This window comes from Sturnira hondurensis, unplaced genomic scaffold, assembly GCF_014824575.4.
Source record: "Sturnira hondurensis isolate 20B ecotype Veracruz unplaced genomic scaffold, ASM1482457v3 Scaffold0005279, whole genome shotgun sequence".
Taxonomy (NCBI): domain Eukaryota; kingdom Metazoa; phylum Chordata; class Mammalia; order Chiroptera; family Phyllostomidae; genus Sturnira; species Sturnira hondurensis.
The window spans coordinates 7621976-7647048 of NW_028077910.1; the positions used below are offsets into that span (position 1 = coordinate 7621976).

The 25073-nt window shown below is 44.1% G+C and overlaps 1 protein-coding gene and 1 long non-coding RNA gene across 7 annotated transcripts in view; one reads left to right on the top strand and one right to left on the bottom strand.

Annotated features, from left to right (window-relative positions):
- Nucleotides 1–269: 269 nt before the first annotated feature.
- Nucleotides 270–2639, bottom strand: LOC118987427 (uncharacterized). Its single transcript, XR_005066561.1, has 3 exons — nucleotides 2551–2639; nucleotides 1773–2003; nucleotides 270–1687 (listed from the first exon to the last, which is right to left on the bottom strand). It is a non-coding gene; the product is annotated as an uncharacterized LOC118987427 (long non-coding RNA).
- MECOM (MDS1 and EVI1 complex locus) overlaps nucleotides 2474–25073 on the top strand; it is a 551952-nt gene continuing 529352 nt past the window's right edge. For all 6 annotated transcript variants that reach the window (XM_037046581.1, XM_037046587.1, XM_037046583.1 and 3 more), the window contains exon 1: nucleotides 2474–2612. In XM_037046581.1, the coding sequence (XP_036902476.1) occupies nucleotides 2576–2612 (37 nt within the window). In that variant the 5' untranslated portion in view covers nucleotides 2474–2575. The remainder of the gene's footprint in view (nucleotides 2613–25073) is intronic.

A 25073-nucleotide genomic window follows, 5' to 3' on the forward strand; every position in this document is an offset into this window, starting at 1 on the left:
CATAGCCCCTACCCCACCCCTAGCCCGCCGGGTGGTTTATAATTTCTCAGCAGAAGCAACAACTGCAGCTTCACTTGTGGATTTTGTATTTAATCTTGGGTTTGGGTCCTAGGTCCCTTCCTTTGCTAGAACATTCTCCAGCACTCCTCTTAACCTCCTTTCTGCAAGGGGACCCACAGGCAGACCCCCTGGGGGATGAGAAGAAAGGAATTAAGGAGAGCAATGGATAGGGAGGTTGGTAATTCCTTTTATTTATTTATTTTTAAGCTCCTGGGGGTGGGTGGGGTGTGAGAAGGTGAAATGTCCCAGTCAGACTCTCCCTCCTTCCCTATCCATTGGGGACTCCACCTCCTCTCTTGGGAGCCAGGGCCCTGTAGGGTCTGAGGGCTGGGAGGGGCCTGATCCTCCAGCAGCTCTGTCCTCTGGCCTAAGGTGAGGGTCTCCAGAGAACCCCTTAGAGCAGTTTCTACGAACTTCTTGCTGGCTAGCCTAGTATTCTCTTCCTAGAGATTTTACCTCCTTTCTGAAAGCTCTCAACCCCCATTTCTCCTTTCCCTCTAAGGACACTTCCTGGGTAGAGTGAAGGCACTTCTCCATCTAAACTCAGAAAAGCAGGTGAACTCAAATTCACGGGTCCCTGGGCACCCACACTCAGACTGTTGAAGTGCCTGGTGCTTCTGCACCTACCAGATGTATAAATACACCACCTGTATGCACAGGCAACAGGTATTGTAGAAGGACTGAGGGACCCCCCCAACGCCTGCCTTTCTGGCTCAGAAGGAATGGTAGGATTCTCCTGCGCCCATGTGTGTGGACACAAGAGACTTTTCATTTGGAAGCTGTTTTACTCCTGCTTCCATTCCTCACATTTCAATATTACACATCTGTCTCCCTTGGGACCCATACCTTGGTTCTCCAGGGACCTGCATCTTTCAGCCAAAATGTCCCTGGAGTTACACAGCTTTGGAGAAAGAGAAATGGTGGGCATTCTTAGCCATGGTAAATCCTTCAAATTTTGATTTTCATGAATAAAGATATTTGTGAATCATGGATGGCTGCCCTTTGGGGTGGAACCTTGCTATTTGCTCACTCGCACCTCGGGTCCTGGTTTTCACAATAAACAACAACAGGCACAACAGCCCATCCTCAATGATCTTCCTTCCCCTCCCCTGTCTTTGCCAAACTCATGGCCAGGACCTGCTTTTCTTTCTCCTTTTCTTTAGCTTGAACATCAAGGATGTATTGTTGCAGCACACAGACTGAAAAGATTGTAATTTTCTTTTATGGTGTCTGGCAGGATTTGCAACAGATATTAATGGGGACATAAATAGCTCATGGAAGGTATTGGACAAAACTCTTTAATGCAAGGAAGTTGTACCAAGAGAAAATCTATACGTAGTTGGAATTGAGTCTACCTTGAACATTTCTGCTCCCCACTTCCTTGGTAAATCCTGTAATAAAAGCAAATTTCAACAATGTACTTTTAAAGGGTGGAGGATGGATTTCCCCACCTCCTCCTTCTTACGACCCCGGAGGTTGCGGGTTTAAGCGAATGAGTGAAAATGGCAGGCAGGCTGAGCTGCAGCAGGAGGCGACTGGGGGCAGCGGTGGGGGAGGCCGGAAGGTGACAGCCGACCTCAGGGAAGGCAGGAGGTCTTGGATATCAAATACCCGAGCTTGCCCGGACCTGCGATTCAAAGGTGAAAATTATTATTTGGTGGGAATAGGTCACTAAAATGTTCCAAGGGTGGCAACAAGCATTGGCATTATACCTAAAATCGAGAAAGAACCATTTATTCTGCTTTCAACTCTGAGAGCAGAAGCCGCAATAGCTCCGGTAGCAGTAGCAGCGGCAGCATCAGATTTCCTGAAGTTCAGGATGAATCTCACTTTCTCCTGGGTCATTCGTCGAGAGTCCAGTCCTTCTGGTTGTTTAGTACGGGAAAGATGTAAAAAGTCCTCCCCAGCCCCTCCTTCTTGGTATGGACCGTATAGAAAATTTCCTGCAATTTATAGTGGGAAAACAGTAATAGTTATGATGCAGGTTTATTGGTGATTCCAACACCAAATCAATACTCTGCCCGAGTCTTTTCATTCCTTTTTTTTGGGTGGGTGGGGGGCGAAGTGTCTGCTCCCCTCCGGCTCCCCGTGCTCGCTCCCCGCTCCCCGCCCCCCGCGGCCCTCCCCGTGGCTCCCTTTCTCCGCCTCCTCGGCGATTGCCATCTGACAAGATCTCCAAATCAAAGTGATAAATCGCTCCAAACTTTTTTTGGCGGCGCTGAGATGTTGGAGGGGCGTCTAGCGCGCATGTGCGAAGGTGTCCAAACTGACAATGCTGGAGAGATAGCGAGTGTGGATTGAGAGAAAGGGAGAGAGGGAGGGAGAGAGAGTGAAAGAGAGAAAGACAGAGAGTGTGTAAGTGTGTGTGTGTGTGTGTGTGTGTGTGTGTGAGAGAGAGAGAGAGAGAGAGAGAGAGAGAGAAGAGGGAGGGAGCGAGAGGGAGAGCAAAAGAAGGAAAAGATCCAAGAAAAAAAAACCCCAACCACACACCAGCGGCTGCAGGACTGGGCACAGCATGAGATCCAAAGGCAGGGCAAGGAAACTGGCCACAAGTAGGTGCAATATCCCTTTTCTATTGGCTTTCCCCCTCCTCTGCCATCTTGCATATCTGTCTCCAGCGGTCCGGGAGGGAGCGCGGGGCTGCCTGTCGCTCTGGGGCCCCGGGTGAAGGGCAGGCGCACTGCAGCCCCAGCAACCTGCCGGTCCCAGCCTTCGCGTCCGGCCGCCGGCCCGCATTCTCGCTCCTGGTTTGGGCGCCGGAGGAGCCGGGCAGACCTCAGCCTCGCGCACGGACCAGCTGTGGCAACCCCGGGGTGGGGGTGGGGGTGGGGGCAGCAAAGACTGGGGTGGGAGGGAGGAGAGAGAGCGCGAGAGCGAGCGGGAAGGTGTGGGGTGGGGGGGTGAGGATATGAGAGAGTCTCCCCCTCCCCTCCCCTTCCCCCCAGGCGGAGGAGAGTTGCCTCTGGCCAACCAGCTAGTCCCGGGTGTGGGAGGGGGAGTGGAGGGTGGGGGTGCAGACTAGGGAGAGGAACATTTTTGGTCCTTGGTTTGTTTCTGGGGTTTGGGGTGGGTGGCAGGCTCCGAGGGAGCCACTGTGGTGTTGGCGGCGGCAGGCAGGAGTGGTGGAGTTGGGAAAAGTTGCGAGGCGGCCGCTGGAAGTTGCGCGGGCTGGCTGGCTGCGCCGAGCTGAGGTTGCGGTAGTGGGCGCTGTGCACTCAGCTGTGCTCTCCGTGGTGCGGCGGGAGGACTAGGGTGGGGGGTGGGGTGGGGGAGACGAGGGTGGGGGCTGTAGTCACAGGGTGTGTGGGGTGCACGGGCAGAGCAGAGCTACCGGCTGAGGCGGGCAGGTGGGGAGAGAAGAGGCCCCGGGAGCTCCCGGAAAGCTGGGAGTGAAGGGCGCGCAGCCAGCGGCGACTGCGGCCACCAAGAAAGAGGCAGAAAGGGCGCGCTCCGGCCCTTGAGCTTCGGCTGGCGGGGCGCCGAGTGACCCCCAGGGGGCGGGCTGCCAGGACTTTGGGCGGCTGCGAAGACGCGCGGGAGGCTTCTGCTCTCCCAGACCCAGCCCGTGTCTCGGGTCGCTAACCCTCCCCGGCGCCCCCTGCCTGCTCCACGTGGAGCGGCCTGCGACCTGAGGGATGAGGGCAATTGGGTTTCTTCCCTGTGGGGGCGGCGGAACCCCATCCCCCCACTCTTCTTGTAGAAAAAATGCTGGGTGACTTCTCCCGGCATTGTCTGCGAAGCCGACACTGAGATGGTGCGAGTGTCACCCGGGACTGTAGGCAGCAGGACTGGGTTTGTCTAAATGTTTTTACCCTGAGTCTAAGGGAACTCGGCAGTACGAAGATTGGGGCAATCTAAAGTGCTCCTTTGCGAGGTGTCGGCATATAGGGCTAGGGCAGCCACGGGAGAGGACAGGCCGCTGTTCGATTTCCTACTCGCTGGAAACAGAACTAATTGGTTTGCTTGTGGACTGGAGGGAGAAGAGGTGGGAGGTGGTGGGTGAGATGCTTTTTTCCCAGTGAAATCCCTAGTCTCTCACCCTCCTGTTCTTGCATATTAAAACTAAGTACGGCCCATGCCAGCAGCCTCTGGTATCCCCGCAGGCAGCCGCGCAGAAGGAAGCCTCAGATTCCGGCTCGGCCGGCTGGATTTCTTTGGCGGTGGGAGTGCGTGGTCTAGCCTAGCGAGATGCTGTCACTTTAGGCGCCTTTCCAGTGCTCACCCAAGCACTCCCCCACTTTCCAGTACGTTTCCTTTCGCCCTGGTCTCAGGGATCAACCTAAATCTAAGGCTTTTTGGGTCTACAGTCCATCTGTTTCTCTTTTGGATATTGTTCATTTCACTTAGCTGCGACATTGTCAAAGCGCACCGGTGGAATTCCTGTTTTTCCTGTTTGCTTTTAAATGAGGCCGATGTCTTTATTTTCATCTGAGAAGGAATAAATGTATATATGCTTGCAGGCCTGGGGACTTCAATTACGACTAAAGGTTAGGAGTGTGTGTGTGTGTGTGAGAGAGAGAGAGAGAGAGAGAGATGAGGGTTGACGGGCGGGGGTGGGGAGAGGGGAGGGTGGAGAGCCTATTGCAACCAAGAGTAAATTGTGAAATGAAAGCCGACGGCTTCGTGCACCTCATGCCGGGTATCCGCAGGAGTGAAAGCAGAACACAAAACCCTTCGAATTTTCTTGAGCAACTTTTTCAACTCTTAATTGCCAAGCTGTATGCTGTCGTATTAAAATATTCTCCCAGGCTCAGACCACTGAATACCCAGAAACCAAGCCTCTTTTCTGATGTGATAGTTGTCATTCATGCAGTTGGAGACCCATTAACTTTGTTTCTAGTGTCTCTAAGGATGCCGCTGTTGGTTTCTGCTAACTAGAGAAGAACTCTTACAAACTTTTCTTGCTAAGCCTCAGACCCCCGCTCGCGCTGCTCCAGCTGTCCACCGCGGCTGCCTTTCTCAGACCGAGGTGCTGCTTTAGGCAATTCTTCAGTTACCATCTGGGTAATAAAGGAAATCAAATTAAAAGTATGCATTTTTGTATTTCGATGCGCTAGTTCCTTCCCCCGCGTGGTGCGTGAGTTTCCAAGCGCGTGGTGACCCCTGCGGTGCAGTCCATCGAAAACTTTGCAGCTCTGTCTGCACCAGTTTCTTTCTTATTGGGGGGTTAGAGGCAGTGTGACCAGCATACTTAAAAAAAACAACAAACCTACCTTTATAATTGCAAAAGTAAACATTGCAGTAAAAGTGAATCACGTAGAAACAGCTGTTTTCGCCATTGCTTATTCTTTTTGTCTTTTGTAAATTAGTTTGTTTGGTGGCCAAGTCCTGTGGCAGTCTTGGCTTCCATACAGGATCCCATGGACCAAGAGTAGGAACCACAGACCCAGAAAGTACCCACTGAAGTTAAACTCAGAATGAGTGCTAAACCCGTTTTCCAACTTATAGGGCTCTTTTTTTTTAATACAACAGTTTAAACCGATAAATTCGTTGCAATCATTTGGAGGAATAAATTATTTAATGAAAAAAATAAAGAAGGGGAAGACAAGAAGATTGACATTTGTATTGCCTAAAGCCCTGGGCTTTTATTCCTATTTTTCAAGAAAAGAAAAATAAAAGCCAAGCCCACTCTGGCAGCTTCGGGAGTCTCCCAGCCGTTTTCTTAAGCAGTGAGAACAGCACCTGGGCCGTGCAAGAAATGCCAGTTGCAACCCATTCTCTCCTAATAGAGGGAAAAGAGTGAGGTTGGATCTGCTCAGCTTATCTAGAGCCTGAAATCCGAAGGAACTACCACCTCCCACCCCACTTTCCTAAAGTGATGCTCGAAGGTTTCAATGACTGCAATGAACGAATTTGCAGTGAGTGACCCCCTTAGCTCCTGCCTCCCCAAGAATCTCAGGGGCACTTGTTACTTGTACACTTGATCTCTGTTTAAAAAGAGGTTTTGAAGTAGGTAAGGTAGTTGGCGACCCTTTCTTCCTCCGTGCTTAAATGCTTCTTCACCTTGGCAGCCCAGTACCTAAGATAATGCAGGACTCGCGCACTCAGGCTCCAGCTTGCACCCCTCGTATGCCTACCTACTTACATTTTCCTTTATCTTAAAAAAAAAAACATTAAAACAAAGAGCTTTGTTAAAAAGTACATTTTAGTTGTTTACTTTACACTGCTTTTGAGGAGGAAAAGCGCTGGCCTCACCGAGGCAAGAGGCCCCTTCTAGGAAGTTGGTGTATTTGCCATTACTCCACCATTACCCTGGCATAGGTCTTCTTTATTCCATTTGGCACCTGGAGTGTAGACTTTCTGCAGCATTTCTGTGTGTTTCGCCAAAACACGCAACAACAAAACAAACAAACGAAAAACAAACCTGTGTTTAAGGGAGGGTTAATACCGCTCTTCATTCCCTCCTCATCCTGAACACTGTTGGAAAGGGACGGTTCATTAGCTGCAGAGACAGGAAGGATGGAAAAAAAGGCTCCCTTTACAGGTTTTCATTCGGAGGGTCTGAAGAGTCGCAGGTCTTGGCCACGGTGTGAGTGTTCTTGAGTGTCTTTTGCGGGGTAGCTCAGGTCTCAGGCTTTCAGAGTGGAGGCCTCTCCCTACCACCCGGGGCTGGGCCTCCTCTGCCGACACTCAGTCACTCAGTACGTAGCTATATCGAATAGAAATTAGCGCGTCATTCCACGAAAGCTCTCGGTTTCTTTTCTTTCTTTCTTTCTTTCTTTCTTTCTTTCTTTCTTTCTTTCTTTCTTTCTTTCTTTCTTTCTTTCTTTCTTTCTTTCTTTCTTTCTCTTTCTCTCTCTCTTTCTCTCTCTATTTCTCTTTCTTTCTCCTTCCTTCTTCCCTCCCCCCTCCCTCCCTCTCTCTTTCTTCCTTGTAAAAATTGAGGGTGATAACTGTGTAAGCATTTTCCCTTTAAACATCTCGTTGTTTGGAGTTTATTTCATTTTGGAAGTTGGGGCCAGGTTATCTGGGGCTGCAGACGTAGCCTGGTGCTGGAAGGCCATAGCTGAGGACACTTGGCTCTGTTCCCACTCAGCAAGGAGGACAAGAGAGAGCCAAGTTGCCCTTGGCACTCCCAGATTGGTGTCCTCTGTCCTTACACCTCTTCTACTTTGTCTCTGCTGGAAGATGGCCCTGAAGTGGAGAAACTTGACTTGTCATCTCCTGGCCAACAGCTCTTACCCTGTTCCCAGGGTACTCAGCGGAGCTATATACCTAAGAGCTGGGCACACCTTCCCACCCTTCCCCAAAGCCCACTGGTGCAGAGGAGGAACTGGGCCCTGATGGGTGGTGGTGGCAGAACTGGGGAGGCCCTAGTGAGTAGGTAGGCAGAGCCCCCCTACCCTGCACCCCCCAGCCCCGGGAGGCCCCCCACACCTCTGTCCTGCAGCTGCTCAGTTCCTGGCTCCTAAGCTGAGGACAGACCCCTTACCCTACAATCTCAGAGGTGCTGGGTGACTGGCCAGTGGGTTCCCTCCCAGCAGGGTTTTCCTTGACCGTGTACACATGCGCACGCGGGCACACACACACACACACCAGGGGTTTAGAGACCCACTTGAGTGAGGAGGGCAGGCACACCTCACTCATTCACTCTCACCAGCAGGTCAGGTCCCTTGCCAGCCTCCTTTGGCAGAGCAGTAAGAGGCTGGGAAAGAGATGCAGAGACAGTCACACTGTAATGATGTCAGGTGCATTTTTTTTGGAGTGGTGGTGAGCCCTCCCCTGCAGGAAGCTGCTGCTATGGGCACATGCTGTAAAGGTCTGTGGGGTCTGCTTTTCTTTTCCGCTCAACTGCCCAGTAGGAACCATTAGTTCCCTCCCCACTCCATTTGCTACCGTTCTCTTTCTAAAATTAGATTTTTTCCCCCTTCCCACTCTCTGGCCTTCTGAGTTTACCAGGGAATTCTCAAGGAAATTGGCTGCATAGTGAGAACAAGTGTGCAGACGGGGGTAAAAAGAGATAAATGAATGGAACAGAAAATGAGAGAGGGAGAAAGGAAGATCTAAGCAGTGTGCTTCTCTGATACCCCGGTCCACACACAGATGGGCATTAGTTTTCCCCCAGTAAATGAAAAAAGTATAATCCTTGTTAATTACCTTTGCTTACATGCCATACAAGAAACTTCAGAGTTGTTTCTACATAAGGAAGAAACTGTTTACAAAACTCTTTCAAAAGTGTGACATATTGCTCTAGTTCAGCACTAAAAAGCTAAACACACTTGCCCTCCTTTGAAGTGCCCTGGCTAGGGCAGCCTATTTGAGTGCGGTTCAGATATTGCTGTGGGTATAACTAATGGCCTCTACCTATTTAGCTCAAGTGGGAGGAGAGAAAGGCCTGAATTCCTTGTCCAATGGGTCCCTCTGGAGACTGAATTCTGGCTCCTGGCCAGTTCTGTACAATGTCAACATTGAATATTTGAATTCCCAGACTCTCTTTAACAAGTTTCTAAATAAATAAACTCATTGTGTGTCTGTGTTTAAAATTATTTCACCTTTCATAAAAGCTACAGCATCTTATTACACTGGCCTTGCAAGTTGATTTAAAAAAAATAAACAAACAAACAGAGCTTAAAGCATTTTCATATGCAACACTTAACAATGTGTATGCTTTGCCAGAACATTCTCTTGTGTGTCTGGGTTGCTGCTATTTAGAGGGATCTTGAGCTGCTCTGTCTGAGGTGATAGTGAGTTATAATAAAAAAACAAGCTAAATTCAGAAAGTCGGTGAAATGTGAATCACATCTAAAAGGAGGCCTGATTGTGTAACTATAGTGTCTTCACATATGTGATAAGTGTGCCTACAATGTCCTACAGGGGACAGAATGCTTCACTTATGTGTCTTAACCGAATATCTATAGGCCGTCCCCCCAGTCCATAGTATTGGTAGGTGTGGACTTCTGCCCGGATGGAGTTTTGTTTCTGGGCATTCTTTCTTTATCTGTGTCTGTCTTTGTAAGTTGGAAGGGGTAGATACACAGATGTTATTCTCCTATTTCAGCTTGGTTTTGAAAAGGACCACATGAATCCTGTTTTTACTAATCTCTCAGCATTTGAACATTCACAGCATTTTAATGCAGTTAGGAACATACTTGTTCTAAGAAGTACACACAATTTTTTTAAAGGCAAGTTCTAGTTCTCTTGAAAGTGTGGACCCCATCTGGAGTTGTTAGGAAAGAAAGTGGAATTCACTCTAATTTATGTGTATAAAGGACAACGTTATTAAAAAGAATAGAATTTGAAAGGGCACATAGCAAAACCCATAACATCTAGCTGGTAACATGGAGAGCTCAAAGCCAAGAAAAAAAAAATACCACCAAACCCATGCAAACCCTAAAATAGATTACAATGACCTCAGCCATTTTCATTTTCAAAAATAATAGCCATGATTAAAATGGGGGAGTGTTTTACTTGGAACCATATTCTTCTGCATTATTATAAAAGCTGTTTTGTGGTTAAAGAACTGTTTCATTATAGAAAAAAAGCAATTGAATTTTTAATCAAATTCCTGACTCTTCAAAAGCTCTCATTCTTGAATTACTTCTTATTTCGATTTTAATTATTATTCTTATTCATTAGCAAACTTGCTTTTGGCTTGTATATCAGCCAAATCCTTGACTACTAACTTTTATAACAATTCTAAAGGAGAAATTTGATTTAGAAAAGAGATTTTCTTAATTCCTTTAGCAGACACCTGCCTAGGGGTCACTGACTATATAACAAGAGGAACCAAAGCTTTCTTAGCCTGTTCAAGAACCAGCCTAAAGGAATTAATTTTGTATTTTAAGGCTGTTCAGATTATGGCATTTACGCAAGTCCTTGCACATAGCACTTGGTGGGCTTTGGCAATGGGCAGGCTTGCAAAACAAATATCAAGGAGACCCTTCTGTGAGCGTGGACAAGTCATGTGCCCTGCTCATAAGAACATTACAAATGTGCTCATCAGTGCTTGAATCTGGGTGTGACCCCTGATTGGATTGTGGGGTCACCTTGAAGGTAGGGCATGCCTCTGAGCCCCAGCATCTTTGCTAGTGCAGTGGGAGTAACAATACCACCCTTCTCGGGCTGCTCTGAGGGTTAAATAGGGTAAATTTATGCAAAGTATTCAAGTGCTCACCCAGTAAATCTTAGTCACTCTTGTTCTGATAGATCAGTTACATTTTCAGAAGAGAAAAATTTTACACATTATTTTCCTCCCTGTATTGTTTTCACCCAGTTAGGTTTAACTGTGTATACCAAGCCAAAATAAGCAAAACATGTATTTCACAAACTTGAGAATCTTTGCCCTTTTTTGAGGGGGTTGGGGGGCACTGTATACATGAAATGTTTGAAATTTCAACATTGTTGCTCCATACATTTTGACATCGTGTGTGCACAGTCTAGAGCGAGTTGCGCATACTTTCCAGTTGTCATTAGATCAGGATCCACTGTGTGTGAACCTTTTACTTTTGTGGAGTGAGTTCTGTAAGTCACTTAACTACCCTAGCTGAGTTGCTCTTCTCTAAATGAGGGGACTGAACTAAAGTGGAGCTTGTGAACTCAAATGCTTATAGGAATTGGCAGGTACGATACATGGGTAGGCAAGGTGGGTATGAGCACTGAACTCTGATTTTTATTCAGTTTTTGACATCCTTGTATTTCAGAACAGGAGGGGGTGGTGGGGACTGGCAAGCTGGGAATTCAAGACTTCTCTAAAAGCAACAGCTGCTTCTTAGTTCCAGCTCACAGTAGCCATTTGTGCAAGGGGGACTAGGCTGCTAAGTCTTCCACTTTTTAAGAGAAGTTACATATCTAGGCAGTTCTGTGAGTTTTGTCTGATTTAAAATGTTGACTCGTTATAAAAGACCGCAACAAGCAACAGCATTCTGTAGGCCTAATCAGACGCCTCTGTCATAGACCCCGAGTTTGCAACATCTAGAATAGATGATTTCCAAGGGTCTTTTAAAGTTCCAACATTTTACGATATCCACAAGCCTTCCTGAATATTACCTTGTATTTTCAAGATCTGTATCTTCCTCCTCCATCTCAAAGGTTGTGTGTGTGCGCATGTGTGTGTGTTTTGATAGGTGGAAGTACTTATTACAGAATCTGATATCTGGCCATTTAGCTTGTAAAAAAGTCTTTCACGGCCATGTTTTGTCTTTCTTTCCCTCCATGCCGCTTCATCATTAATTGGTTTAAGAAAATAAACTGAAACACTCACTCCCCCTTCACATAGCCACTGGCCACCATTCTTTCTTATTTTTCATTCAACCCAATTCTTTGATTTGTGGGCTAGGGGTTGGGCAGTAAATCATTAGGAGACATTTTTCTGTGGTTTTCCACAGTAGGAGAAGAAGTCATTTGGCTACTGTGGGTTTAACAGAGGAAGAGTTCTCGCCTGCCTCCTGGAAGGGTCCAAATACCCTGTCCTGTACACCTGACACTGGAGAACCTAATTGATTTTTAAGACACAAACCTAAGATGGAGAAAATAGTTTTTAAGGGATGAATGTATGTAATTGACCAAATTGATTCTTCCTGCAGCAAGGGAAGAAAAATAAATATATGTATTTATTTATTTAAACATTGCTTTGTTTATTAACCTGAGCTATATTTCTAGCAGAAGTGGTAGGTAAACAACAGGTAAAATTAAGTCCTGAGGACTAAAAAGGCAAGGTATGGTGATGGAATACCATATATATAATGCATACTCCCAATAAAGTCTGAAGTAAGAACTTTGTAATATCTAAAACAGTACTATAGCCAAAGGACTGGTCAGCAAGTGCATACTAGTATCAATGAACATTGTTGGAAAAAATCAGGACATGCAACGCTTATAGAGGAGGAGTTGGAGTAGTGATGATCTGTGTTTATAAGCATTATCAATGGGTTATCAGATACCTAGCTCCCAATGTTTATGCCTGATGCTGAAACCCAGATTCCTTAAGCTTGGTCTTTTGGAGCCTCCTACTCTTGAATTAGAGCATGTGGTGATTTTGAGCCCAGGTTGTGAGTTAAATTTGCCTGGGTTCGAATCCTATTACTAGCTGGGTAAAATGAGCACAAACTACTTAATCTTTCTGTACCTCAGTTTTCTTACTAATAGACTAACGATACTTAACTCATTTGAGGATCTGATAAACTCATGCATTTAAAGTGTCTTAAATATAGTAAGAGTTCAACACATGTTCATTATTTTGTTAACTTCTCAGGCTTCTCTCCCTACCCAAGACTAGTCCATTCAGCCTAATTTGTTTACTCATTCTGCCCCTCTCATTCTCTTGCCATCCAAGCCTTGTGTTTCCATCTTCCAAATTTTGGCTGTAATACCGCCATAGTCTGTAGATATGCCCATACTTTACTTTGACAATCAAAACCTGAATCTGTTAAGATTTAGTTTAAATCCTAATTTCTTTGTGAGGTTCATCCTTATCACTCCTGTAGACATGATTTCTCTGTCTTTTCATTTTAATAGTGTGGAATAATTTTTACCTACTATCATTTTGGCCTTTTATTATAAGTTTCTTGATATTTATCTATCATCTATCTATCTTATTTTTCTAGCTAAACTGTAAAATTCCCAGAGAGACTAATTTTGTTCTATATAGTGCCTGGTTTTGTGCTTTGCGTATGGCAGATATCGGTACAATTAGGTGATGGTGGTTACCGATGGGCTTAGGTGGATTACGTGAACCCCTTCGATTTCTTTGCCTGTAAAACCTGTGCAGTCAGGTAGCGTCAGCACTAAAACTCTGGGATATCTGACACTTTAATTGCATACTAAATCCACAGTTGGCCTATTTTGACAGTGATAAACCACCTGGAAAGCACATTTGGAAAGTGGAGAATTATTCCTAATTTTCACCAATAATGCTCCTCATTTTGCCAGTGCAGGTATAACTCATGACTCCTTACTTAAATTACAAATTGTTATTGATCTACACTTGATCTCGAGGTTTGTGGAAACTCCATCGGACCTGACTCTGGAGACCGTCAGTGGAATCAAGGTAGAGATGGTGAAATGTTTGTGGACTCATGTCATTCCTAGGAATCTGGGGGTAGTCAGTTTAAAAAAAAAAAGAGTCACCAGAAACCAAGGTTTTACATAGATTTTAACACCAGTTTAGGCTGTATTAATACAACATAGCAACAAGACTTTTGCTGTATATTTCAATGGGCCTTTATAAATGAAAGGCTCTTAAACAATTTAAGGCTGACAGATAATGATGTTGTAGTGACTCTTGTTTCACTGATTAAATTAACCCCACTCACAGAATGAGGTCACTGTAATTCAAATGCAACTATGACATTTTCCTCCCCCTACACCCCACACCCCATTCCTCACTCCATACCCGGCCCCCCTTCTCCATTTCACAAATCTCTCATCTACTTGGAGAAAACAGGGCTATTTGTGCCTTGGATGACAGTCCTCAAGCTCCGGATTGTAGGGTTTCATTGCCCTGTGACCAGCCTGGTGTGACTTCTTATCCTGTGCCTAGGGCATTGGGAACCCCTCTGAATGAGGGCAGAGACTAGGAACACGGCTTTTATAATTCTTCTTCGGTGCTGATTATAGACTTTACCTTTGGCAGGAAATATGAAAGTAAGTAGTTATAACGTGTTCCATGATATAATGTTAATAACAGTGAATGGAGGTATGGAACAACTATCTTGGTTTCTGCTAAGCTCATGGTTTGTGACCTCTTTTTGGATCTCAGACACCTGTAAGAATCTGATGAAAAATTGAAAGCTTTTCTTCAGAAAATGCAAATGTGCATAAAAATTTCCATGTAGTTTCAGTGGTTCATGGACCGAATTCCAACCACAGATATTGTAGGTGTTCACACACATGTTCAGACTTGATTCACCCTAGTATGTTATTTATATAACACCTTAAAGTGTTTATCAACCTTTTTCCTTATCTTAGAAACAAAAATTTTTTGGATTATAAAATTCATGCACACTTGTTGGAGCAATTTAAAAACTGCAAGAATTACAACTAGAAAATGAAAGTTCTTTGCAGTCCACCCTCTTCCTTCTGTCCACACTATCTGGTGTTTAGTTAAAGTCCTGCAGATCACCCCCGTGCATCTATTAGCACGTACATATGCATAGCTTTATAGCTTTTGATAGCTACTTGCTTTTTTCTTTTTAAAAAGTTAATAATATACCTCAGACCAATCATTACAACACAATCTAACCCATTCTTTTAAAGGCAGTGTGTTCCCATTGTTTGGAGGTTAGCACATTTTATTGAAACAGTCCCCTGTGGATGATGACATTTGGGTCATTTCCAGTTTTCAGAACAGAACAGAGAAGTTCCCTAAACCAGGACGCTAAGGGAAAATGAAAGTGAAGTGTACAATTAAAGGAAGCTCGAAGTTCAGGGTGAAGTGTGCTGGCCTCTGAGCAACAGGCACAGCGGGGCTTTGGGAAGGTCACGTAGGGTTGCCTCACGCTGTAAGGACTGGTCAGGTTTCCAAGCACCTTTACCCCCCAGAGGACATAAAAGACTGAAGTCCAGAGCTAAGGTGCATCTTCATAAGATCCACTGTGAGAAGTCTATGCTATTTCAAGCTTCCTGGATTGCTCTGGACCTCCTATTTATGCCCTATGTCCATTTTTTCCTGCTGCTCAGAACAGACTGTAGCAGAAATCAATCCAGATAGCTCTAACTGTATAAAAATAAGTTAGTTGCCAGGGTTTCAAGTCTGCAGGTTTTTTAAAAATTGTAACTCGTTTGTTTGAATGGTACGTGATTACCATCACTCTATCTCGCACATATACTTGGAGCCAGCTGATGTGACTTGACGGAGGCACAAGGGTATCTGAAGACCATCAAGTTGTTGATGTTCTTTGAAGAAAACTACCCACAATAATTTCTAACCTATGAATTGGAATGGCCATTTTTATAGGGAAATGTTTTTCACTGGGTAACCAGGCTATGGGAAAATTTTTCTAATGGAAACTATCTCGTACTTTTAACTGTGGCGTCAACACCATGGCAGTGTAATGTGACACCCTAAAGCCCATCGGACGCACAGTTCCCGTTTCTGATTATAAGTTATAAACCAGGAGAAAGAGTCTTTTGAAAAGAGGTTTTCTTTGGCAATGATGTTGTTGATTAAATATAAAAATTCAGAAAAAAATTAGTTCAGCGATTCCTTTACATGGAAGTTTACAAAAATGGGGGTAGCTGGGTTTTCATTCTAGTGGGAACCACTTTGCTCATTAAAGCTCATTGGACGATATTAGACTAAACACACGAGACGCCTTAGATTGGAGTTGAAAAGATCCCGGCTAAGGAATTAAAAATTTAGGCATGTAAATCCGTTTAAGAATTAATTTACTTTGTGGGTTTGATTCCTTAGAGTACAGCATTTGTCTCAAATTCATACAGTTTTTGTGGATGCATGTAGATTGTTCCATGGGGCAGTGCTCTTGTTAACAGTTTCAAAGTATATTTTAGATGATATCAATCAAATCAAGTCAATGAATAGTTATTGAGTACTATAGCTAAGAAATGATGAATGAAATACTAGAAACACTCACTTTCCAGAAAACATGGAGCCTCAGCATTTGACAGATACTCCTGATAATGGTTTATAAATTGACGCAAAGATCTCCTTGTGCCTGTTGCTGGCTACCAGTGCCTGCAAAGTGGTTTTGTGAACTTGGCATACTAAATACCATTCCCGACTCTTCTTCAGATATTTTGTCACCATTGTGAAGCCACATGCCCAGCAAGCTGCCATTGCAAGAGTTTGGGGCCTTTCATCTGAAAATAATGCCAAGCTTCATGTCTCTTAATCCCTGTCAGGTGTGGAGGTCATTGCCCGCCTCACTAAGTCACTTGTGTGTTAATGCTGATATGGTTCTCATTCAAGATACTTGAAAATAAAACCAGGCCCTTTATAAATACTTACTTGGTGACTATCACCCATCCATTCATGCACCAATTATTTATTGAGTGGCTACAATTGTAGGTGAAGGGAAGGCAGTAGCCCCCCCCCACAGACAAGGCCCCTGCCTACATTTCCCATTTTGGGCGAAATAAATGTATATGATCATATACTTTCAGATATTGACTTGTGGCATGAAGAAGATTAAGCAGGGTGACTTGCTAGAGAGCACCAAGGGCCTTCTTTTATTTTAGTTTTTAGTAAATTTTTGTTGTTGTGATGAGAGGGAGAGAAACATTGATTTGTTCTTCCACCCATTTATGCACTCATTGGTTGATTCTTGTATGTGCGGATCAAGCCCACAGCCTTGGTGCATGGAGACCATGCTCCACCAAACTGAGCCAGCTGGCCAGGGTTCCTGGGGACCTCATTTACCAGGGTGGTCAGAGAAGGCCTCTCTGAGAAGACGACTCGAACAGAGAGTGAAATGAGGAGAGTGTTTATTAAGTGTTTGAAGGGTGGCACGTTGAAACGTAGGTAGTAGCAGGCATATTCTACTTGTCTTATTCTCTAACCTAGGGCAGAAGCAGAAAAAGTATACAGGTGTTGTGTTTTATTAAACTTGTTGAGTGCATTTATAGACACCGCCTATATTGTACATTTAGCTGCCTAACTCCACAACCTAGGAGCCAGCACAAAGGTGTTTGTGTATCTTCCTTTAGAGATGGAAGTTTTGTGTTTGATCTGTAAACATTAGGTTATTGGCAGCATCGGAGGTGTATGTTATGTTTCCGGACCCATAATTCAGTCCAGTTATTCAATATTTATTGAATATATATTTAACAGCCTGAGCCAAGCACTGTGCTGGGCACTGGGTATACAAAGGCAAACAAAATATTTCCTGCCCTTGAGGAACTGATAGTCTATTGGGAGAGAGAGACATGTGAAGAGAGGGTTTCAGTGCAACAGGGTAAGGTCAAGAGCAAGGGTAACAGGTCTACTCCCACCGAATCACAATGATCTGGATGGTAGTATGTGCCCAAGGGCATATCTTCATCTCACATCTACTCTTACAAATCATTCTTTGACCTATATGCCTCTATGCTCAGCAAAACTTGAAGATTAAAAGTTTGCATGTTTCTAATGCATTTTATGGTATATTTCTAAATTTGTCTTGTGTACCTGCAAATGCCCAGTATGGAGGGCATTTCTATATTGGATGGACAAGTAAATGTTTCCTGAAAGGTCCACCATATGTCTGTGGTCAGGAAAATGCTGATTGCAATGACCGAGAGGCAGGAGGTACTTGAGGTGCATGCCCTTGTGGCCTTGGGTTTGCAGATGGGCAAATGACTCTTCCCATGGTCGCCAGTCTCAGGGTTATTTTGTTCCTTGTGCAGTTAGAGTGCCCTAACCTTTGCCATCACAGTTCAAGGAGAAGTTCTTGTTGTTGTTGTTTTTCCACGGGGAGGGATTTCAAAGAGTTTCCTCCAACTCCTTGCCAGTTGTAGCTTTGCCTGAGAGCAAAGATCCGATCAAAGTGCCCAGGCTGAAGTCTGCGTGGTTTCAAAAGCTGCGTCTTGCTTTGAGGTGCAGTTTTTATCCGGTAGAAGGGAGTGCCATCCAAAGACTGACATGGGCTTGTATCTCAGGCTTGCATGTGATTTTGTTATTTGTAAAACAGAAATAAGAATAAAAAGCACTACCCTGTCTTCCAGTTCTCTCTGCCAACCATCTTGCTGTGCTATGCATATGTGTCTAAGCCAATGTTCCAGCCACTAGGTTTGGCACAGAAATCAGTCCACTCGCATCATTACTGCTGGGCACAGTTCGAAATCCTGAACAAACTCCCCATTTGCCTAAATGTGTAAGATGCCAGTGATTTAAGCATCCTGTTGATAAATGGTGCAGTATTAAAACACGAGCATAGATGCGGTTTGATCCATGAAGCAACATCCCATCCTCATTTCTTTGACCTAAAAACACTGGGTAGGTGGATCCGAAGAGGATGGGAAATGTCAAGGTGAAAAACATTATGCAGGGGCCTCACCATCTGTACATCGGATCTCTCTTCCTGCCCTTGAGTGATAGTAATCTCAGTTGCCAAGGTTTTCTCCTCAAGAAAAGAAAATACTCTGATACCTAAAACAATGAGCGGCACTTTAGGAAGCCTTCCAAGTGAATCGGCGGCACTTGCCTGCGTGGGCAGACTGCTTCCCGGGTGTGTGGAGCAAGGCCATTTACTTCCTTCTCCCGTTCTTGGTGGGATTTGCTCGATCACGTCACAGCATCTCATTATGTAGACTTGACAAATATTAATAACTTTGCTAAGAGGAAAATGCTCTCTACAATGATTTCAGCCCTATCTACCTTGAAGATAGGCTCTTGGGGTTTCCCCCCACGTTTTTTACTGTTGTGTAAGTACAGTTGTCTCCATTTTCTCCTGTGATAATCTCAAGAATTCAGTTTATGTTGGATGCCATGGGCATTTTTTTTCTGGTGGATGGTGCTGTCTGCAGAGTCAGGACAAAGTATGCGTCTGACTTTGCTACACGTCAGCCTGGTGTCCTTGGGCAGGGTACTCACCCTCTGAGCAAAACATCTTCAGTATAAGATAGGAACAAAACTACCTTCCTCTGGACTAGTATTGTTGAAATAGGCTGACCGATGTAAACTTTTGTAAGCTATAAAGAGCAGTGAAAATTTAATGTGCTGTTAAAAGTTCTAGAAATTATAGAATATTAAAAATGCTAGGGCGGGCCTGCGAACCAGATGATCGGGGTTCGATTCCCAGTCAGGGCACATGCTTGGGTTGCAGGCCAGTTTCCAGCAGGGGCCAGTTCCCTGCAGGGGATGCATGAGAAGCAACCATACATTGATGTTTCCTTCCTCTCTCCTTCCTTTCCCCTCTGAAGATAAATAAATAATAAAATATTTTAAAAAAATGCTAGGGAGCAGTGAAGAGTGTAAAGTCCAGAGCCACAGCATTTAGACTGAAGTCTAGGCTCTGCTACCACCTAGCTGTGTGGCCATGTCTAAGCTACTTGACCTCTCTGGGCCTCAGTATCTCCATCTGTACAACGGAGATCACTTACAACAACAACAATAAGTAGTACTAATCCAGATTATTTAGTGCTCATGCATTACTGAGCTTAGTTCTCAACGTCTGTGAGGTGGGGGATGTTACTACCTTATTTTTAAAATCAAGGGCACTGCGACATTTTAGTTTTCTGCCCTAAGCCTCTCGGTTCCAGGTGCAGAGCTGGGTTCATCCTGCATCTGCTTTGTGCTGAAGCCCCAAAACTTAATTTGAGCACGCCGTAGCCTGATTTTCTCATCCAGCAATAAAAGTGGAATGTTGTGTGCCTGAGTATCCTAGAACTCATAAGTTAATATGATCTTGGGTAAAGGACACCTTAATTTAAAGAAATGATTTTATAGACCTCTTAGGAAAGAAGGATTTGGTTGCAGTTTTTACGGGTAATCTCCTCTTTATGACAAGGGTTTGTCATCTCTTTTATTTTCTTTCCAGTTATCTGCAGTGTAGGTTTCCATCACTTGATGTTTTTAGTTTCTTTTAGGGAACTGCACATATCTGTTGCATGAATGATTTAGGAGAGATTTTATTACTTCATTGCCTGAAATCACAAGCTAATTATACTTTACAATTTGCCAGCGGGTGGTGCTGGATTCAGATTCTGGTTTTCTAAACAATGTGCTATGACTGTAAACCTGCCTGCAGTCACCAGCATATCCTTAAGGCCAGGGAAGCAAGCCACAACTTCCAGAATCTTTCCTCTGTGCATGTAATATCCGAAATCAAGCCCTGTTTGCCCATTCTCAACTTTGTTTTCATATCCAAGGCACTTGGACCTTGCAACAAAGTGTTTGGCTAGTTGCATAATTGAATAATCTGTGGGATCTAAATAAAGAGAGGACCAATGAGTGCTCAGATGTAGTCTTTGTTTTTTTTTTTATTTTGGGGGAGAGGGCAGTGGACAAGCTAAGAGTAGATACATTGATTCAAATATGGCTGCATAGAATCACTTGGAGAGCTTAAATATACCAAACAATACTTGGGATCCAGCCCAAACCCATTAAATCAGAATCTCTGGGGGCAGAGCTCAGGCAGCGGGGAACAGTGAGTCCTGGGTATACTAAACTGGGAAGAAGGAGGTCATTTGAATGAAAGAATTATGGAGGCAGCAGAGATAGCGAGGTGGCTACCTTTTGGGGTGATTTCAGGGTTATATACGTTTTAATGAATGGCTCCTTTTCAGTTTTTAGAGTATGTAGTTGGAATTTGGAAATACCCTCTTATCACTTAGCTCCATGAACTTGTGTCCTGCCCATTACTTCTTTTTTTTTTTAAATATTTATTTATTTATCTTTTGAGGGGAAGGGAAGGAGAGAGGAAGAGAAACATCAATGTATGGTTGCTTTTCATGCATCCCTTGCTGGGAACTGGCCCGCAACCCCGGCATGTGCCCTGACTGGGAATCGAACCGCGATCGCGTGGTTAGCAGGCCCGCGCTCAATCCACTGAGCTACACCAGCCAGGGCCTGCCCGTTACTTCTGACATCTGTAGCAGTAACAGGTGGGAGATTTTCAGTGTGAAAGGTCACTGTGGGGGAGGCTGCATTGCAGGGAGGAGGAGGATCTCTGGGTCCAGGAGCTCTGTCAGCCTTTTGACATTTTGTCCCAGTGGCCATTTCTAAGGAGACAATGATGTTTTTTTTTTTAGATTAAAAAACTATAGCAAACACTACCCAAGTAAAACCAGACTTAGCAGCTGTTTTGTGAGAGAGCATTTTAGTATCGCTAGTTGCTTTTGCTCTTCAGTTTTAGAACCCTAGTCAGACACAAATGCTTCTGTCCACTTTCCCATGCAGAGGGAACTCTGGGAATTCCAGAGAAGGCATGTAGGGAAAACAGAAGATGAATTGTAAAAATAAGTGTCTCTACCCAGAAATGCTAAAGAGCAGAAGAGTAGGGTTTCAGATTGGACTTGTGCTTATTTTAGGAAATTTGAATGTTAAATGCCAATGACCCTTATGCCTGGCTGGCTCTAATGCTATCCCTCACTGACTTCCATATACACGAAGTTCATTAAATAAACTCGTCCCATGCTGGATGTTTAGTTGCACCTGACTGCACTTGCTCAATGTGCCCAGTGGTTCTAGAAGCTTCGTTGAGCTCAGTAGATGGACACCAAAACACACTAGGTTAGGGAACGCAGATGTCTGTGTGTGTTTTCGGTGGAGGAGAATGGCCTTACTGAAAGACAGAAACTAAGGCAGGAAAAAGGCATGCATTCTTGTTTGTAAAGTGTGTGCTTGTGTGTATCTGTGGACACTTGAACGGCCCTCCTTTGCTTTTAGCTCAAGTTGAATGTTTCAAAATTAACTGTGTTGCACATACCCCCTGAGGAGTTCCGTTTAGATTCTGCAGCTCATTTCGATGGTGATTAGTCTAATTGTACCTTTATTTTTTTCTTTCGAAATGATCACTTGTATTTTTTAATTTTTAGCATTTTTGGACCAAGTGTAAAGCGATAAGGTAGTTCGGTTGTTTAAAAGAGAGCCTAAAGCTCTGTTTTCATAAGCGCTTTGGAATGTTTACTTTGATCATAATGCTAGTGTAAGATGAATATAAAATACAAAATGCTAGGAACCAAAAGTGTAATTTTCTAGTCTCAGGAGTGGAGCTATAGAAGCACATGCATTTGAGGCAAAACTGTGTATTTTCAGAGCATTATAAGTTGTAGTGTAAGAGGAGGTTTGCAGCAAGCTATATGGTCAACTAGAGAAAATAACAGTGATTCTGTTCTGCAGCTGAGGCTTGAAATAAGGAAGGCAAAGGTAACTTTTTCCAGGCCACCCACAGGAAAGGGGTGAAACTGGGAAGAGCTTTCTCAGCTACCAGACTGAGTCACTGCGATCAGAGGAAGTTTTGTGACTTCTTTATGAGAAGGGAACATCTCTGCTAGAGGGGCATCTTTGCCACTGTGCAGAAATGATTCATTTCACTCTCACTGTGGCAAATGCTGATTGTGCTATGGCTCTTTACATGCTGTTGAGATGAAACAGGAAGCTGTGTTCTCTGAAAGACCGGGGTCCCATCCTCAGCACCCACTAGAGGTGAGACCGGAGGCCTGGCCAGCCAGGGTGGTTGTGGTACCCTTGTTTTTTTAAAAAAAATTACTAATGCATATCATTAACCTAGTATATCCCAAATGCTATCATTTCAACATGTCATTAGTATAAAATATAAATGAAATATTTCGCATTCTTTAAAAAAATAGTTTGCCTTTGAAATCCATTGTGTGTTTGCTGTTATATAAGGTGGGTGACCAACCCAACAGGTTTTCCCTGGGACTGTCCAGGTTTTAACTCTAAAGGTCTCTCATCTTGGACAACCCCCCAGTCCTGGGCAAACTGAGGCAGTTTGTTATCCCACCCTCACAGCACATCTTTTCATTTTTTAATTTTCAATTACAGCCGACACAGTATCATTTTATATTAGCTTCAGGTGTAGAACACAGTGGTTAAACATTTATATGATTTACAAAGTGATCCCCGATAAGTCTAGCGCCCACTTTCATGATGCCCTCAGTGAATGTTTACGAAGCCTCCATTTGGTGAATGATTTTGTATGAATTTCTTCCTTATGCAGCTTCTGTTTTGAGAGTAAGCAGAAGGAAATGGTAGTAATAACAAAATTGGTTTTTGCTCATTCACACTTTTCTGCCATTTGGATTTTGGGAGCAGTGAGGTAGGAGGCAGGATGGTGGGGGCAAGGATGTGGAAGAAAAACAGAGGCGTGCAGGAGAGAGAGGATGGTCAAGGCAGGGCAACCCGGGTGCGCTTATAGCAGGGTTTCCTTAGAAAACACAGTGCTAATAGTTCAATATTTAAACATTCATACTTGGGGATTCACGCATCTCTATTAGAAGTTCTAATAGGAGGAGGAAGTTTAACAAAATCAGATTGATGACTGAGGTAATTTAATTAGACCCTGGCTTCATAAATATGCAGTGTTATTGAATAAGAGGTTAAGTCCTTAGATTTCCTGAGAAAAATGGCAATTTGGTTTGCTTCAGGGTAGGCTTGCAGACATTTCCACCCTGGTATATAAGTGGATAAAATAATTGGGTAATTCAAAAATTAGAAGAAAGTCTAAATTGAACTGACCAGTTACGGTAGCCATTTGTAGGTATTTCTTGTCCTTTGCAGTTCTGTCTCTTTGCCAGCTTTGCGATTGCAGGTGTTTCTATCTTGAACCATGCTGTCTGCAATGCTGTGAGGTTTATGACCTCCTGATAATTTCACACTGCCCTAAACCCTTTGCATGGTGGCTTTACTAGCACATCAAGAACAAACTATTAAGACTTTATAACAATATTAAAATCAGCCAGTTGACCAGAGAGACTTACTGATTTTTTTTTTTTTGATGAGGTAGGGGAAGGGAGTGTGAGAGTATGTTTTTTTAAAGCCTTTGTTTTGAATAAAATTCTGGCCAGGGAAAGTACCTGAGACCAAGAATAGATAGGCTCATTCTCCGAGGTAATTTGGCGACTTGTACCAGTTGGAGGTCTCCCCATAACCATGGCGACTCTTCAGCAGTCAGCCTTTTTGTCTTTTGTCTTTTCTCAACCCTCTTTACTTCTGGCCAAGATTCTTTCCTTTTCAATCTATTTTTTTTGTTGTTGGCTCAAGAGCATACCTTAGAGTCGATGAATTTGCAGTTTTCTCAGCATTTCATCAGTTATCCGACTATTTTAAAATCCCATTTGCAAATATTTTCCTTCTCCCTCGACTTCCCTTCCCATTTGAAATGGATTAAGCAGAAGTTTTATTTTTCATGCCTACCTTCTCAGTCACCATCTGCTGCATCCCTGCATTCTCTTTAAGCTATTCCGTTAGATTCTTTGCTGAAATGAAATATATGATTAATAAATGGGAAGGCCCTTACTCGTGATTGATAACTACTTTTAGAAACACTGTCATTTGCAATTCATTAAATGCCTTATTTGCCATTTATATTTACTGAAAATTGATACTCTATGTATTAGTTCTTTCTCAATGACAGATCACTGGTAAATGTATAATTAAAAGAGAGCTTAATTCCAATTTGTCTTCATTTCTCCTTGAAATAATTTTACAGCTGTCATGCAGACCTTCTCCATTCCAGCACACTCTTCTTTGCCTTTCCCCGCCATTGTTCTCTCTTATTTCTGGATTTCTTCCCTCAGGGCAAGGTCCTACTGTCAGAGACTGAAATTCAAACAGCCTCTGCCGCTTACTGTGAGACTGGACAAATTGTTAACCACTGCCAACCTCAGTTTTCTCTCCTATACAGTGGGAGTGTGAGTTCTAATTTTGCAGAATTAGCACGAGGTTCAAATGAGATACTACATGTGTACTAGAAAGTGCTCTGTTTGCTGAAAAATGGTACACACCCTGGAATGAAGTCAACATGGTGGCCTAGCTCCTCTGGATGAAACACTTGCAATAATGCCTCATAATTGCAGGTTATAGCTGTGTCACATGGAATAATTTGCAGGGGAAATGAAATACCGGCAGCAGACATGTAATGACAACTGTGGTGAGCAGGGCCAAACCTCCCCACTGCACAGGAGCACAGAAGGTGCAGCCTTATCAGGGAGGAGTTGGCCCAATGGGGTTAAAGTCACTGAGAAGTGTTAACTCACCCAGATCTGTGCCCTGCGCAAATAGAGAGCAGAGGAGACACTGATTAATTTTCTTTGAGTCGACCAAGCCCTGAGATAACTCCAAGTGCTTTCCTGCTTCTTGTCACTACTGTGACTCCAGCCCATCCCCTTAGACCTCAGCCTCTGGCCTCCTGACTCCTTAATTCTTGCTCTGGTCTGGAGTTTTCACCAAATGAGGCTTTTTTGATAACCAATCAGATTTCTTTCCATTTTCTGCTTTTCTTTCATTTTCCTGGACTCCCATCTCAGGGTGGCCTTTGGTGTTACAGGTGGCAGGGCTCCTGTGCCCGAGGCAGCTCCTTTCTCCCTGTGGAATGTCACTGTTAGGGCTGCAGGCGATTGATCAAAAGCTTCACCGCCTCTGGAGGAGACTGCATTGAGCCAGCGTGATCCTCCAG